This window comes from Phacochoerus africanus, chromosome 1 (genome assembly GCF_016906955.1).
Source record: "Phacochoerus africanus isolate WHEZ1 chromosome 1, ROS_Pafr_v1, whole genome shotgun sequence".
NCBI classification, from domain to species: domain Eukaryota; kingdom Metazoa; phylum Chordata; class Mammalia; order Artiodactyla; family Suidae; genus Phacochoerus; species Phacochoerus africanus.
The window spans coordinates 50,411,611-50,428,717 of record NC_062544.1 but is presented as its reverse complement, the minus strand read 5'-3'; the positions used below and the strand labels follow the sequence as shown (position 1 = coordinate 50,428,717).

Below are 17,107 nucleotides of genomic sequence, written 5' to 3'. Positions count from 1 at the left end.
CCCTGGAAGGGGTTCTCACTCACAGTGTCTGCCACTGGGTCTCATTCAGTGCTCCATTTTACAGAGAATAAAACCCCAAATCTTCCCATGACTTTCAAAACCTGTTGTGATCTCTCTGGCCCCTGGGTATCTTTCCAACGTGATTTTTATACTCCTCTCTCAATGCCACTCCAGACATACCAGTCAGCTGCCCCTTCCTCCTGGACTACTCATCTTTAAATAAATCTGCTTGACCTAGGTCACTGTATTCTATTCTCTTGCTTTAGGTTTCTTAATGGGATTTTGCTGCCTGGGATTATCTTTTAGAGGACTTTATTTTGTTTATTTTCTTTTTTCCTGGGGAAAAAAAGTCATCTATGAGGGGAAGATTTTTTTTATTATCAATCTGTTTTCCCACCTGGTCAGCAGATATAAAAATGGCCAATAAATAGGTATATAGGTAGATAAGTAGGTAAATAGAGAAATAATAGCTAAATGCTACTAATGCACCCTAATTTCATGCAAATAAATGGATGCAAATTGATCCTGTGGGGTGTGTGTTTTGTGGGGGGTGTTATACTTAATTGCACACAAGATACTGTTCCAAATTTATTTCAGTCCAGCCTGGACAATAATTACTTAAAACAGAAAAACATCTCTAGTGATAAATTTAAGCTGCTGGATAAGTTTTTTTTATTTTTTCACTAACTTTAGGCTGAGCCACTAATGTCAACAAATTCCCTTTCTCCCACTTCCCAAGGTACTTTTTACATTAATTGATTTTTTTTCCTTTTGTAAATGGAGGAGAAAGAAGGAATTCTGTTAGAGCCTGAGTCTGAAAGAAAGCATGCAGTGACAAAGCATATAACCCTAGTGTCAACCCTATAAACTAAATGATTAATTTCAGAAGTTGAAAATGATGGTCTACTGGACCTAAATCATGCTTAATTACATTAGAAATGGTATTATTTTTGGTGAAGCCAAGTGTGAAATATGCAGTTTCTAACTTTCTTCTTGCAAGTTAAAGAATAAGTAATCTTTTGTTCTGATCATTGTCCAAATGAAAACTGGCAAATGAATAATTTAATCAAGGAAAATATTTTTGTTATAATTTTAAAGGTTTTTCTTATTACAAGTAACAAGGAAAAACAGAACAAATAAGATAAGATGTTAATGGTTTGTGGAAGTAAAACCACAATCCTTCCAAATTTCTCAATCAAGGATTTGATGAGGGTGATCTGTCAAAATGAGTTATACAAATTTATGAACTAAATTCAGCACACAGTAGGTGACACACTACAAAGAAAAGCATATTGCAAAACAAGGAGCCTTTGTTTCCCGTTTATAAACTGATAATATTAAATGTAAATATAATGAAATCTCTTTTGTTCAATTTGGTATTATTCCATTCTCTCTGCTACACATTCCCTAGGTTTTTACAATATGTAAGTGTGCTTTAATGCTTTATTAATACCTAAATACTTTGTTAAATAATCAAGTGAGTTATTTGAGAAATGTAGTTATTGAAAAGCAAAGTTAATTATTAAAATATAACAATGTCCTTATATACAAATGAATTTATAAATAGATCTAAATTAGTTTTAAAAGTAAAATTTCAAGAATAAAATTAGATAACCAGTGAGCATTTACATTTCAAAGAGATAATTAGGTATCTTCTGGTCAGAAAATAATTGCCTATATAATTATAAGATCTATATAAAAAAGTTGATACCCCAAATTAAACTAAATTTTTTTCTTATAAAAATATTGTCTGTTAGGATTTCAAAATTTATTTAACATGGGCAGTATCTCAATTGTTGACATATTATTAAAATTCAGTCACCAAAATTCTACACATGTTTTACATCCTTGACTGAATCATGTCTGATTCCTGTACTTTTTTCCTTTTTTCCTGATTCTTACTATAAGACCTTATGTTTTGCCACATAAAAAATCCATTATATTGACTCAGTTCATTTTCCTATATAGCAAAATCTTCTTAATATAAATCTATAATGCTGTATATTAGCTTTTTTTGTTTGTTGGCTCCATTTTTGGTTGCTTCAACCAAGTTATTGTTAATATGTTGAAAACACTTCATATCACATTAATATGTTGAGAAGATGTCGTATCTTACAGACATCCAACAACATCTTCTATGTCAACATCAATCTATTAATCTTCATTTTAGAGAATGAGAGCAGAAAATATGCACTAAACATGCACTCAGCCACTTATTAACCTACCTAACTCTATTTTTTGTTAATCCAAATATTTCATAATAAGTGTCATGAAGAACCTTGCAGAAAGCCTTATGTAAACTGCATGTACCAGTCTAATATTTATCTCAAAAATTTAATAGTGGACTTATATATATCCTTAGCAAGGTTTTCAATGTCTTTTTTTTAATCACATCTTATACATAAAAGAAGAAAAAAGAGAAATGATTTGCTTTCATTAGATAAGGGTTTACTTGAACCAAACATTACCTTTTCACAGTGCTTACAATTAACTGTATAATTTAGTGCAGAGTCTTGTTTTGAATTAACATCAAACACATCAGGTTGTAATGAGCAGCATATTTCTTCATTCTCTCTTCGTCAGTTCATATATTGTTTACAAATACCATGGACAATCAATGCTTTGCCCATTTTCATGGTTTATGAAAGAACCTATGCAATCAGTCCACCATTTCTTCTCCAAGATATCACCATCTTAAGGTGCAATTCACATGGGCCAAGGGTTCAACCCACTTGGAGTACCAGAGTACTGACTTGGAGTGCAGTTTCCCTAGGGTTTATTCTAGTCTATTCAGCTTAAAATACTTCACTTAACAAAATTAAACATTAAAAATAAGATTGAAAGTATTCTACATTCTGTCATTATTATCATCTCATGGATTTCAAGTGAAGGGCATATCTACTTCCTGGTCTTTGCTCTAAATATTATTAAATGTCATTAATGATTCTTTCATTCTAACTGTTATTTACAGTTATCATTATGGGGTTCAAGCCATTTTATCTAGTACTTCTGTAGGTGGTAGGAAAATAAAAAAGCAAAGTTTTACTTTCAAATTCCTTTGCCCAGGCTTATGCATTGTAAACTTTTTCGTTTCATGTCACTTAATATTTATAGGTATAGGGTATATCTGCTTCTACTTCAAGCTCTCAAATCTTTATTTATTTATTTATTTATTTATTTATTTATTTATTTATTTATTTATTTATTGTCTTTTTAGGGCCGCACCAGTGGCATATGGAGGTTCCCAGGCTAGGGGTCTAATCAGAGCTGTTGCCACCAGCCTACGCCACAGCCACAGCAACACCAGATTTGAGCTGCATTTGTGATCTACACCACTGCTCATGGCAACACCGGATCCTTAACCCACTGAGCAAGGCCAGGGATTGAACCCACAACCTCATGGTTCCTGGTTGTATTCGTTTCCACTGTGCCATGATGGGAACTCCCTCATTATTTTTTTAAAATGGGAGAGTTATGCACAAATTTATAGACAAGAAAAATCAACTCTATCTCACACACAACTACAACTATTAATAACTTACATGTATTGAGCTGAGAAGTATAATAAGAACTGTTTTATATATTTGGCATGTGTAAGTTCCTTCATTTATTCCAGAACTCTGTAAAGTAAATATAATCATAATCCTACATTACAGATGAGAAAACCAAGGCACCAGTAGACTAGGTCCCTTATTAAAGGTCACACAGCTAGTAAGTATGAGAGAAGCAGGAGGTGAATCTTACCAATCTAGAGCTTGACCAGGCTTATCCACTTTACAATAATACCATTTCTCATATTTAGTTCAAGGTTACTTGCATGCTTCCTTTCAGATTCTTATCACTCTAACCAAAAAATTCTTCAACTTTGTTTGAAGTAGACTCCCATCACTTCTGCTATGCTTTAGGAAATAATTTTGTCAATCAGGTAAGCCATGATTTGGTCAGTACTCTGTTTTAAGGAGAGTAAGTGTCCAATTCCCATCACTGATATCCAGTGTTATGATATGCCACAAATTTTCCCCTATTTAACTAGCTTAGTACCTTCTAGAGCGTTCTTTTTTTTTTTTTTTCTTTTTTTTATAGTCACACCTGCAGCATACAGAAGTTCCCAGGCCAGGGGCAAATCAGAGCTCCTGCTAAGACCTATGCCACAGCCAGCAACACTGGATCTGAGCCACATCTGTAACTATGCCACAGCTTGTGGCAATGCCGATCCTTAACCCACTGAGCGAGGCCAGAGATCAAACTCGCATCCTCATGGAAACTATGTCGGGGTCTTAACCCACTGAGCCACAACAAGAACTCCATAGTATGTCCTTTAATGATACCTCTTCATTAATGCTTTCTCTATATGCCTTTATTTCAATCTTCCCTAAAATACTAGATTTCCAGTAGATAGGTACCTACCTGACACCTGGTCTACTCCAAATAGGTAAATTTCCAATTAAAAAATCATATTTCACCCATAAATCCTAGCCAACCAGATCTGATGATTTACCTTAGAATTTGGGTCGTTTGCCCCTATCTATGCATTGGAATACTGGAAATTCAAGGCCATACGTTTTACTTATGGTTATCCTTCAAACTGTTTCCTTTACAGAGGTTCCAGTAAGCTTCATATTAAGAACTCAGTGAAAGGGAAGGAAATTTCTATTTCACTGGATCATCTGGATATATGATTTCTCCATTCAAAGTTTTCAGCAAATTTTCATCCACACATTAATGGAAAACAGGGGCGACTGCACGTTAGAGACTGTCGTCTTTGATCTGGTTCTGTTGCTTACTCTCTGCTTCTCTGCCAGATCTGTTTGTTTGCTTAGGGCCACATCTGCATCATATGGAAATTCCCAGGCTAGGGTTCAAATCAGAGCTGCAGCTGCCAGCCTATACCATAGCCACAGCAATGCCAGATCTGAGCTATGTCTGCAACCTACACCACAGCTCACAACAACGTCAGATCCTTAATCCACTGAGCAAGGCCAGAGATGGAACCCGTCTCCTCATGCATGCTAGTTGGGTACATAACCGCTGAGCCACGACAGGAACTCCTATTGTAATAGGCCATTATAAAAAAAAGTTGGTAGAAAGACACCCAAAAACATATGGTTTACTAAGTAGATAATAAATACATTAATGAGACCATAGATTAGCAGAAGAAACTAGCTATATTAAACAATAGTTGGTTTTGATAAAGAGTATAAGATTTCTTTTTTTTTGAAAGAAGCAGAGCAGGCTTCAAAGACATATAGTGACAATGGTGGATGGCCTCAATGATGGAAATACAGCCTAAAGGAGAAAAGGCAGTCTACCTTTATTGTATTAGCTATTTGGCTATCTCCTACTTCTATCTTTTGTTTTTCATTCTCATGTAAAATAATGGGTTTATCCTCCTCTTTGTTTTTCTTTCAAATTTTGCACTCATTCAACCCCTATAGAACTGTAAACCATGATAATTTGTTCACACAATGCATTATGATACTAATTAAATGGTAGAAAAATACATTAGAAGACATGAGAACATATCATTATTATAAATTTTAATATGTGAATTGCATCCAGCTCTATCATTTATAAAGTTTATAGGTTTATATATTTCATTGTATAAAAATTAATACACGGAATCTTTTTCATACTTTGCTAAAGAGCTATTTTTTTTTTTAAGTTCTGATCTCCTGGTAAAATCATAACAAAAACTTATAGACAAGTTATAACATCAATGAGTGAAATGGAAAGTCACCCTCAGTAGAATAACTTCCATAATTATTACAGAATAATACAAATTTTAATTTGATTTACTAATTATATTCCTATGCCACATTTTTCAACTTTTTCCATAAGAATTGATAAGCTAGTTGAGAGAAGGATTACAAAAGTGCCAAACAGAATGTAATCATTTAATGGAGTATTAATGCTTTAGTCTTAATTCAGGAGTAGTAGATACCACCTGAAATGGTATTTTTCTCAATCATGTTGTAATTCTATTTAACTAAATATTTAAAAAAAATATATGAATCAACAGTTGACCTTAGAACAAACACATAAATTTTAAAAAATCATCTAAAGGACTATAATATAGTTTACCGCTAATCGAAATAGTCAAACTGAATTACGTCCTCATTTTTTATACAATTGAAATTAAAGAATTTTTTTTTTTTTACTGCAAGTCTTTTCAAAACTCACAGGAATCAGAATCTTAGGTTACCATACTGATCACAATGGCACAGGCTAACACAAGATGTTCTATGTACATAAATCAATTGCCTGACATTACAAGTAGGTGTTACAATAAATATTTATTTGTTTACTTTTATTTTCTTTTTAGGGCTGCACCCACAGCATATGAAAGTCCCCAGGCTAGGGGTTGAATTGGAGCTGCAGCTGCCAGCCTATGCCACAGGTACGTGGCATCCAAGCTGTGACTGTGACCTACACTGCCACTCATGGCAACGCCAGATCTTCAACCCACTGAGTGAGGCCACCTTCACGAATACTAGCTGGGTTTGTTACCACTGAGCCACAGTGATATGGTTCCCTGATATTTATTTTTATCTTTACAACTTCCTGATATTTATTTTTATCTTTAGAACATATTTAGAGAAAAATTTTGTTGACTTTACGATATGCCCTGGAAAAGTCTATTGCAGTGTAGAGAATATATAGTGGTTCACTGTTACATGTCCTTTTATAAATTCCAAAGATGTGGTGATGAACTCTAAAATTTTTCTATGTGACTTTTCATCATTATCAGGCTTATACAAGTAGAGTAAGTGGTTACAGTTCACAGATGGATATGCTCACAACTCTATGCATGGCATGTGAGACAGAAGGTTGCACAGCACAGCCACATGTTAATTAACTCTTGCTTAGGCAAAGCCGTGTTTCTGAGACACCTGGCTGGTAATACTACATGAGCATTCAAATGCTGGTCACACTGTATCCATCTTTACACTCTCAAAGCATAAAGATCAGCCAATGATTCCTGTACATATGCTTAATATCTTATTTGATAAATTGCCTATGTTCTTTGGTGTATTGTAAGTAGATACGAAATAGCTGAAATAAAGATTCATAAGCAAAATTCAATTTTTCATAGGATTACTCATTTCCAGAATATATTGTAACTTTAAAAACAACAAAATAAGGGAGTTCCTGGCCTGGCACAGTGGAAACGAATCCCACTAGGAACCAGATTATAATTTATTTCCATATGTTCATTCCCATAACAGAATACATGTCTGACAAGGAAGAAGATAGCATGAGAATTGTTTCACATTTGTGATGAGGTTGTGTTTCTATCCAATAGGGAAGAGTCACCAGGCTGGCTTTTATACTAGGGAGAAAGAGAAAGGCAAAGGAGAAGCACAGCACTCAGCAGTCTGCCGACCTACTTTGTTATTATAACTCATAGGAGCTACGAATGCACTTTTCTTTCCCCCCAGTAAAGCTACATAGTGACTTGTCAGCAAATTAGTTATCTTTTGTTAGGGGACTTTAAAAAATTCTCTTAAGGCAATACATTCTATTTAGAAAAAAATCAATAATATAATACAATTTCTAATTTATATCAAATCTAAACTACATCACTAGACCTCAAAAGAGATCTTTATGCATTTGCCAGAATATCAATAGATAATAATATATTCATCCTAGGTTACAATATTCTACTTATATATGGGAACTTGCATGTGAATAACATGAAGTGCATTTTTTTCAAATAATTTGCTTAAAATCAATAAACAGCTTTTTCTGTTCTAGCCCCCAGCACACAATTACTTTGACTATTAAGGTTTTTTGAGCTAGAGGTGACTAAAGTGTCTTTGTCCTGACTCTGTAGAAGGTGCCTGATCCAAAACCAGTTGATAGTAGTGGAAATACGTCTCCTTATTTTGGGTCTCCCCATCTTTTAGCTTATACCCCTATAGACTTCATCTTGGTCTACACAAGGCTGCCACTAGCACACTGTCATGTGAGTTAGAAAAAGAGCAGCACTCTCTGGTGGCTAAATTAGGGGGGAAACTGTAAGAATGGCTATATTTTCAAGTGTCCTTGCCTTGGCAAACAGAAAACACTTTCCCTAATACTTGCCTTCTTACTCTTTGGGTAGTGCATACATTAGAATCCTTAATTCAAATTCATATTTATGACTTGCACATATAATTTTCTATTCATTTAGGTTAGAAAATCTAGTTATCTAATTTCTGTATGGTTTTCAGCACCTAGGAAGAAATGCTATGAATGAAAGCTCATTTGAATGTAAGCATCATGAGAAAAGGGACTGTGTCATTCTCTACTGCATGTTTAGTGCTTATGACAATGCCTGGCACAAAACAGCCACTTAATAAGATCACCTAAATGAAAGAGTAAATACTAGACACTCATTTTGAAGCTAAAGTACAGAAAAGTTAAGTGATTTGCCTAAATCACAGAGGTGGCAGTTGTAGAGGCAATTTTGGAATGCCTCTAAATTCAATTCTTCTCTATTCTAGAAGAGTCAGGATAAGCTATGTTATGTTGTGGGTTGTACAATAAAAGATGTGCCTCTGGAGAAGCAAAAGAGAACTGGTGGGTTGCATGCTGGGCTTTTCAATGCTTAGACTAAAATGAAATGTGATACTGTCTCAGAGCCTGCTGACTATCCCTATCACAGGGCCCCACCCAACTGGAAAGAAGCTGGAAAATATGCACAATGTGTGACCTCTTGGTTATTAACAAGTGTTCCTGACACGTTGCCTCAAATGAAAATAAAGTTGTGCAGTAATCTAGATTTTCCAATCAAATCTCTCATTTTCTCTACAAAGATTTTATTCATTAGACCTTTCCAAACATTTTACATCTTTTTTCCTCTCATAGACTTAATTAGTGTTGATCATACATCCTATTTTTTTCTGAAAATATTGTAATTTATATAGAAATGAAAAGCATTGAGAAGCTCATTGATTTGGATGTCATGAATTTTGAGGATGTTCTACCACCCACAAGGTGGTCAAGTGATTATTTATCTTTGAAGAAATACTTTGATGCGCAAGTTATAATAAAAACTATCTAATGAACAATATTTAAAATGAACAACAGAATAACGCCTTTACTTATAATTTTCAAATACTGTTGTTAATCACCCACTTGTTATGAAAAATATTTATTTAGCAATATGTGTAAGATTGGCATAGGATCAATGGGGTACACAAATGATTGTAAGGCATATTGCCTACTCTCTGGAATAGCATCTCTCAAGATGAAATAATTAATAGATTCCTTCAAATAATAAGAAAATAGAACATTATAAGGAATGATCTTTGGCTTAAATCATTTCGATGACGATATTACTCAAATAAACACAAGTATAAAACTAGATATGTTTCCTATCCTTATAGTTCTTATAAAGTTTAGACAGGCATAAATTCACAAAGAAAATCCTAAAAAATAATAAATTAATAAATATATCTTAATTTAAATTTTTGGAGGTGGATGATTTTTGTTTGTTGAAATTAAATGGTTGCACACAAGGTAAATATAATGCTGATTATTGTAGCTCTAGTTTTTCTAGAATATGTAGTTTAATACATAAATTATGTGCTATATAATACGTGACTTAGTTTTCAAACATATGTCTCCATTTTGCATATGGTGAAAAAATTTGTACCATATTTAATACGATGTCATTTAGCCTTCATTTGGTATGAATGGTTTATTTATTTATTTACTAAGTCTATATGTCAGAATTATTTTATATAACACCTCATGGCACAATGCACTTCAACTACAGAAAATAAATCCAGACACCATGTTTAGGGCAGATGATACTAAATTCATAATATGCTTACATTGAAACATTTCAAACTATTGCCAACATTATCCATACATTTACAATATGGCTGAGAGAAAACCTGTGGACTCCTTGAGACTAAACCTGCAGAATTCAACCAGAGAAATATTGATCTAGGAATGCATTATTTAGCTGGAAATTCTTATTTATTCTGTAAAGTCATTCCCTAAGTTATGTCAAAATCAATATGCATGTTCTGAGGCATCACATTTTTTAATTTTCTTAGACTCTCAAATGAATATTTTATAGTATTTTATAATTTAAACCAAAACCCTATTGCCTTTAATCCCTTTAATAATGAACTGTTACAATCTAAGTGTCTGTGAGACATCTAAAACATAGTCACAAAATATCATGGGAATGACAAGATTTTCAAAATTAATCTTATTAAACATTAATTATCTGGCAAAGCCAAGATTTTCATTCAGGCAGAAATCTATACTTCAAACATTTGCTGAATGGATCAAAAGCAAATACTACAAATGCAGAGCAAGATTAATCTGCTCAGGTTGCATTGTGCAAGTCAGTATCTCCTACCTCATCAGTTCAAGTAGTCCACCATGGTTAGTGACTGAATTTTTAAGAAAACAGCAATTAAGGAATTATTTTAGTGGAATTTATAAGGGCTAGAAAGGAATTAGCTAAAAGCAATTGAATTTACTTCTATGGAATAAAATGCAGATTGCCGATACTTGGCATAACAATAAATATATAGAACAAATTACCAGTTAGTAATATAGTATGTTTATGGCAATGGCTCTAAATTTCTTATCATAGGGCATATACAGACAACTAGCTAGTGGTGTGTAAATATAGATAAGGATATAAATACAAATATTGTTAAGAAGGATTTAAATACACATTGAGGTAGGGATATAGATATACATGCAAATGTGTTTATGAAATATTTAAAATACATACAGAGTTAAGAATATAGTTACAAATGCAAATATGGTTAAAGAGGATTCAAAATAATATTTAAAAATGTAAATAATTTAAAAACACAAGCTATGGAAAGAAGGAAGGTATAAAAAAATTCACTGAACATTCTACCTAGTCTTTATCTTAAATCATTTAGTACCAGTGTCAAATCGTAAAGAATAATTGTCAGTCCCAAACGCCCGAATGACTAATATGTCCTGCATCCACCCTGACCTGGCTTCTCAGTTTTGGCTTTCCTTTGATTTTGTTTCCCTAAATCTACATCGCATATCAGCCTTGCCACTTTTTTTTTGCTTTCTTTATTATTATATTTATTAGAGTATAGTTAATTTACAGTGTTGTGTCAATTTCTGCTGTACAGCATAGTGACCCAGTTATACATACACATATACTTTCTTCTTCTCATACCATCTTCCATCATGTTCTATCCCAAGAGACTGGATATAGTTCCCTGTGCTGTACAGTAGGACCTCATTGCTTATGCAGTTTAAATGTAATAGTTTGCATCTACCAACCTCAAACTCCCCAATCATCCCACTTCTTAGTGTCAGAGCTCAAATGCTGATTTAAAGTGACTTTATACTACAACCAGTATGCTGTGACTACGGCTTTCTTTTTTTTGTGACTTTTCTTTGACTGATTTTTATAATCTATGCAGCATAAGGTAATCTAACATGGTTTAGAACAGAAATTATGGAGTCAGATGGGTATGCATTCTATTGTTGATTCTGTACTCTACTGCATGTGTGACACTGAACATGTAGTGTAACCTCTAAACATTTCATCTTTCTGAACTTCAAAATGAGGAAGAATTGTGCCTACCTTATCCTTCTGCTGTGAGGACCAAGTAAGATAGCATTCCTCAAAGCACTGGGGCTTGAATATAGTAAGCATGATATGTAAATGTAGGGTGTTTTTTCTTACATTGGATTTTCACTTCTCCTTATAACTCTCTCTGTATATAAATATACTTTGCTTTGTTATGATGGATGGAAGGTTTTCAAGAAAATAGCTTTAAGAGGAAACAATATCTTCAAGGTCAAATGACACCACTGAAATTATTGATTAAAAATTCTTTTTTATGACTGTTATTTCCTTTATATAACTAATATTTACAATACAGAAGAATTTCTGGTCCTTATAGTTAAACATACGACTTAACTCTTTCCTACATAAAACATGGAAATAATATTAAATAAATGTGAAAGAAAATACAAGCCAATTTCCTAGGTAAAACTGCAGCCAAAAAGAAAAAAAAAAACCCAAGAAGCAAATTGTAAATTCAGGATATAACAACAGGATATAACAAAAGTTTGACTATGTAAGATTAAATACAAACACAGGCACAGGCACAAATGAGCACATTCGGAGGCATTTAAAGAAATATGAGAAAGATATCAAAATTTTTCTTCATTATTTCCCATCATTATAATTGTACAATTATACACAATTTATGGATACCTAAAAACAGTCCCTTTTCTCTTTCAATAAGGACAATTGCTATTTTTGAAAGATACCTAGGGAAAATTTTAAATAATAATTATTTGCAAACAAGTATTAGTTGGTGCCAATGAGGAATCATCTTTTGGCAGCAGAGTTAGTATTTTTTATACTATTTACTTAGTCTGTAGCCAGATTATAGAGCTGTTGTTTTTTTCGCATCCCCACATATCTTAGAGCTGTCTTTATGTTTTGCTTCTTCAGTGATAAGAGAAGTGACAGATCTATAAGCAAGAATAGTGAGCTGATCAAACTCCTTGGATTACTTTTTTAGATTTAGAAAGTTCCACATAGAACATTTCTTAAACTTTTTCTGATAAGTGACTAGGTTACAACAAATTACCATGTCTGGCACTATTCTAAGCACTGGAGATAAAGCATAGCACAAAATTCAGACAAATTTTTTAATTGAATGGAACTTACATTTCGGTGTGAGGAACACAGAAAAAATACAAATAACAATGTGTGTGTGTGTGTGTGTGTGAGTGTGTGCATGCCTCTGTGTGTGTGTGTGTGTGCATTGCTAAATTCTTTTAAAATATAAACAAATTGGGTAAAATATCAAGGTAGTCTGGGAAGGTTTCTGTGAGTCAGCAACATTTAAGTAGATATGAATGAAGTGAAGGAGAGATCCACGTAACTATCAAGTCTCCAAGAAAGGAGTGAAAGGAACAAAAAAATGGAGAAAGGGAAGGAGGAAAGAACAAAGGGTCGAAAATATAGAGGCAAGAAGAGAGAAAAAAAGACATTATTCTTAACATACGCTGTAAATCTCTCTTGCCTTAAAATATAAAGCCTGAGCTATAGTTACTAGGAGGAAAAAATGTTCTTAAGATGTCCATGTCATTTCTACAATAATAAGCTATGAAATTAATAACAGAACAGTTTGGGAAAGAAGAGGTTATTCAATTTACACCAGTTAAAATTTTGTTAAAGTCTCATAAAATTTACCTCCTATAAAAGGTCAAACATAAGAGAAGGCTATTCTAACACATAGTTAATGTTTTATTAAATGTAAGGTAATTAAAATATAATGCAAGAATAAAATAAGAACTTAAAGAGAGAACAAATATTTGTGAATATATATATTTAAAATATTCATCATTGTTTCAAATCCTTTGTTTCAGTACATATATCCAAACATAAGCTTTTAACATTAAAAGTGAATACAAGCACACTTGTCTATGTAAATCAAATTTCTACCTCACAGATGTATTTGTATTTACAAATTTTTAATGGTAAAGTTTAAAAGCTATCTTTTCCACGATGTTTTCACTGGAAGGACATGCTATCTGAACTATGATTGCATGTCATACAAATCTTGTTTGTGATTATACTGATATACATGTGTCTTCATGTTTAACAACACCCAGAATTGCATGTCTTGAACACAGTAAATGCTAAAACTCTGCTGAAAGAAAGAAGTTTTCTGAGCAGTAGACATTTTTAAAAGAACGTTGTACGATGATTATATGTGCATGTGTTCATATGTCTCAATGTATACTATGTAAGCTATCTGAAAACAGATGCTGTAACATACACATTGCCCCAGAACATTTTATGTAAATAAAATTTTGTTGCAGAAAGAGGAATTCATAACATCTGATTTTATATCCATAGAAACAAAATCAAGTTTTCTCTTACAATTTATGTAGGCTAATTAGATCATTCTAACATAAATATTTAGAACTTTTTGGCCAAATGTAGAAAATGCTGTGTAAAATAGTATGAATTACTTACAACCATCTCATTTAGAGACACCCAGCAATCTGGTGGGAAGTCCTGCAGTAGTGGCACTAAAAATTGAAGACAGCCATCCCAGTGGCATAGGAGCAGCATCATGCCGATGAGGTTAAAAATTCTCACCACAGCGCTAGCGAGATCGTAAGTCATATGGAAAATCTGCGGACCAAAATATAAGATCAATTTTTATAATCAAGTTTTTAAAAGTCAAGAATACCACCAATGTCAGGTGGCACTGACATCATGCAGTGCAAGTACTGATTTAATAAAAACACAGGAATAACTTTTACAAGTAGGAACAGATTACAGTGTTATCCTTACACTGAGGCCTGATGACTCTGAGTATTACAACCAACTGTGGGTTCTCCACATGGGAACAGAGATGCCATGAATACATTAAATGTATAGGTCTTGTCTGAAAGAATACTGCTTTCGCCAGTAGTTTTCATTTATTGTCCTTTCAAGCATTTTAGCAAAGGTGACTTAAAACAAGTTAATACATTTGACAAACGATGGGCGCATTTTTCTCTGCTTTTCATCCATTGTGGATTTGTTGAAGAACCAAAAAAAAATCACCCAAGGACTGACAACCATTAGCAAAAGTGGTTTGATTGCATAACATAAAGTAAGATTGAGAATTAACTGCAGTAAACTTTATAGCTATATGGGTAGAGGTACTTCTTTCACTGTGTAGACTGAAAATGAATAGTGACTCTGAGATGAAAGGTCTCTGAATGGTTTTAAAAAAAAACTCTGCAATATTTGAAAAAATTAAAATTTGCCATTTTATTGTATTATATGTATGGTACAGATTTCCCTTTTTCTGTGAAACCTTATTTATATTTTCACACAATCCATTATGATAGGAGAGATAATCTCAGAAAGCACAAAAATTATGACAAATGAACATTCTCCATCAGAATTTTAGAAGTGGAAACTTACATACAGCTCTATATCTGTAACTTCTCATTCAGAACCAGAAAGCTTTCTTTGGTAGCTCATATATCACTGCTCCACTGCTAACACAGTTAGTTTCTACTAATATTTCACCTAGTCTAGAACAACAAAACCCACTTGGGGGCAGATATATATTCTATAACAATTTTTTTTAATTGCTAAAAGTCTATTGAGTTAATAAATAAAATTAATAAATATACATAAATACACAGAAACAACACATTTTGTATAATTCACCAAAAGAATGGTCTATTTTTGAAATAAGGAGCATACCACATTTTGAGAAATTATCTGAGAAATAGGGAAAAAACCCCACAAATCTAGAATTATATTTGGTAAAGAAACTTCTATAATTCTTAAGAAATGCATGCTGAAGTATGTAGAGGTAACATACAGCACAGCTGGGATTTTGCATTTATAAAATCACCCAATCTGTCTTTAATTGTTTTTCTTTTTGATATATTTCTATTAGCCATTAATTCTTTCTTTAAACAATTTTCCTTTTGGACATTGTAATTACAGTGAGCAAAAAAAAAAATCCTTCTTTGTAGGAATGTACACACTGTTTTGTATTTTTTCACATGTAAGACTGGGATCATGGATTTTAAAGTCAACAGATCACATATTTTGATATCAGACAGCTAAGCAATAATTTATTTTAAAGCATTAAGATTTTTATTTCCTTGTGAACATTTTAAAATTTGGTTTTGTATTTGGAAAACCCATAGAAAAGACCCTTTTTATTCCCTCTGATATTTCTTGGTCACTGAATTTGTAAATAAAAATTATACCAACATTTTAATAACTTCTCATTAAAAATAATACAGTAAAATACTATTAAAAAGCTTTCTACTATTAAAATACTAAAAGAAAATCACCACAGATTTATTTATTTTTTTTGTTTAGAGATAGAATTATACATTTATATCTAAGTATTTCCTGACAAAATGTTTGAAATGTCTTCTGAGTAAGTGTTACATAATTGAGAAATGGGGTAAAATTACAGAATATAAACTTGTGGATCAGACAAGAAACTAATCTCCTTATGATTAGAAGTAAATAATATCTGAAACTGTCAATGTCTATAAATTATAAATAAATGGGTAGCAACCATCATTCAACTATCAGACTATAGAGTGAAGTCTGGGATGTTGCAGAGAACAAGGGCCCCTTCTCAGTATGACTGACTTTTATGCATTTTATACTTTATTTTTCAGGAATTTGAATTTTTTATGTGGTCTTTTTAAAAAAATTATTAAAAAGTATAACTTGCTTACTATATTGTACCAGTTTCCGTTGTATAGCAAGAGACCCAGTTATATATACATATTATCTTTTTTAATATTATTTGCCATCATGGTATATCCCAAGAGACTAGATATAGCTCCCTGTGCTATATAGCAGGACCTCATTGTTTATCCATTTTAATAGTTTTTAGTGGGGTCTTAAAGGATTATTTACTGAAATAAAATAACACATTTTAATAATTATTCACCAACTCCTTTAAGAAAATCCTGTTATTTCTAAACTGTTTTCCAGATAAATAGAACCATTATTTTCATAAAAGAAGTTAATGGGGTCATAAGGTCTTTCATAATATATTAGAAACACAATTTTTTTTTGTTTTGCTTCCATGTGATTACTCAACTACTACCATTCAGGATAATCCCTAGAATTAAGCCAACTTCTACCCTATTTCCATTCCTAACTTCACAATGTTAGTAATCATAGGATTGCTAGATTTATATACTAACTCTACTATATAATAGACAGCTCACATAATGAATGTCTAAGCAGTCTTCCTTTTCGACCTTTAGCATTATGTGTTCAAAAGCGATCTTACTTTTTGGAGTCATCCCAAAATCTAACATTGAAAGAAGTACAGGCTATTTTGACACTGGCTAAAATCAGAGGCAATTATAACCAGTCAAATCCATGTAGCTCAATCCTGATCTACCTGACAACAGAACATAATAATGTATATAACACTATTTTTGATGCCTACTTAAATGTGTGTAGTGCCTGGGCCCAATCTGATTGAGCTTTTATAATTAATACACCCTGGCAGGCAAAAGCTTCACATGTGACCAGTTGCTGATATATTTGTTTTTTATTGAGGTAACATTGGTTTGTAACACAATA

General features: G+C 32.7%; 1 protein-coding gene across 1 annotated transcript in view; it reads right to left on the bottom strand.

Annotated features, from left to right (window-relative positions):
- Positions 1 to 16,821, bottom strand: part of HCN1 (hyperpolarization activated cyclic nucleotide gated potassium channel 1) — a 175,842-nt gene extending 159,021 nt beyond the window's left edge. Inside the window, exons 1-2 of the mRNA XM_047799355.1 lie at positions 16,744 to 16,821; positions 14,006 to 14,167 (exon numbers count right to left, since the gene is read on the bottom strand). Of these exons, the coding sequence (XP_047655311.1) occupies positions 14,006 to 14,167; positions 16,744 to 16,821 (240 nt within the window). The remainder of the gene's footprint in view (positions 1 to 14,005; positions 14,168 to 16,743) is intronic.
- Between the last annotated feature and the right edge of the window lie 286 nt (positions 16,822 to 17,107).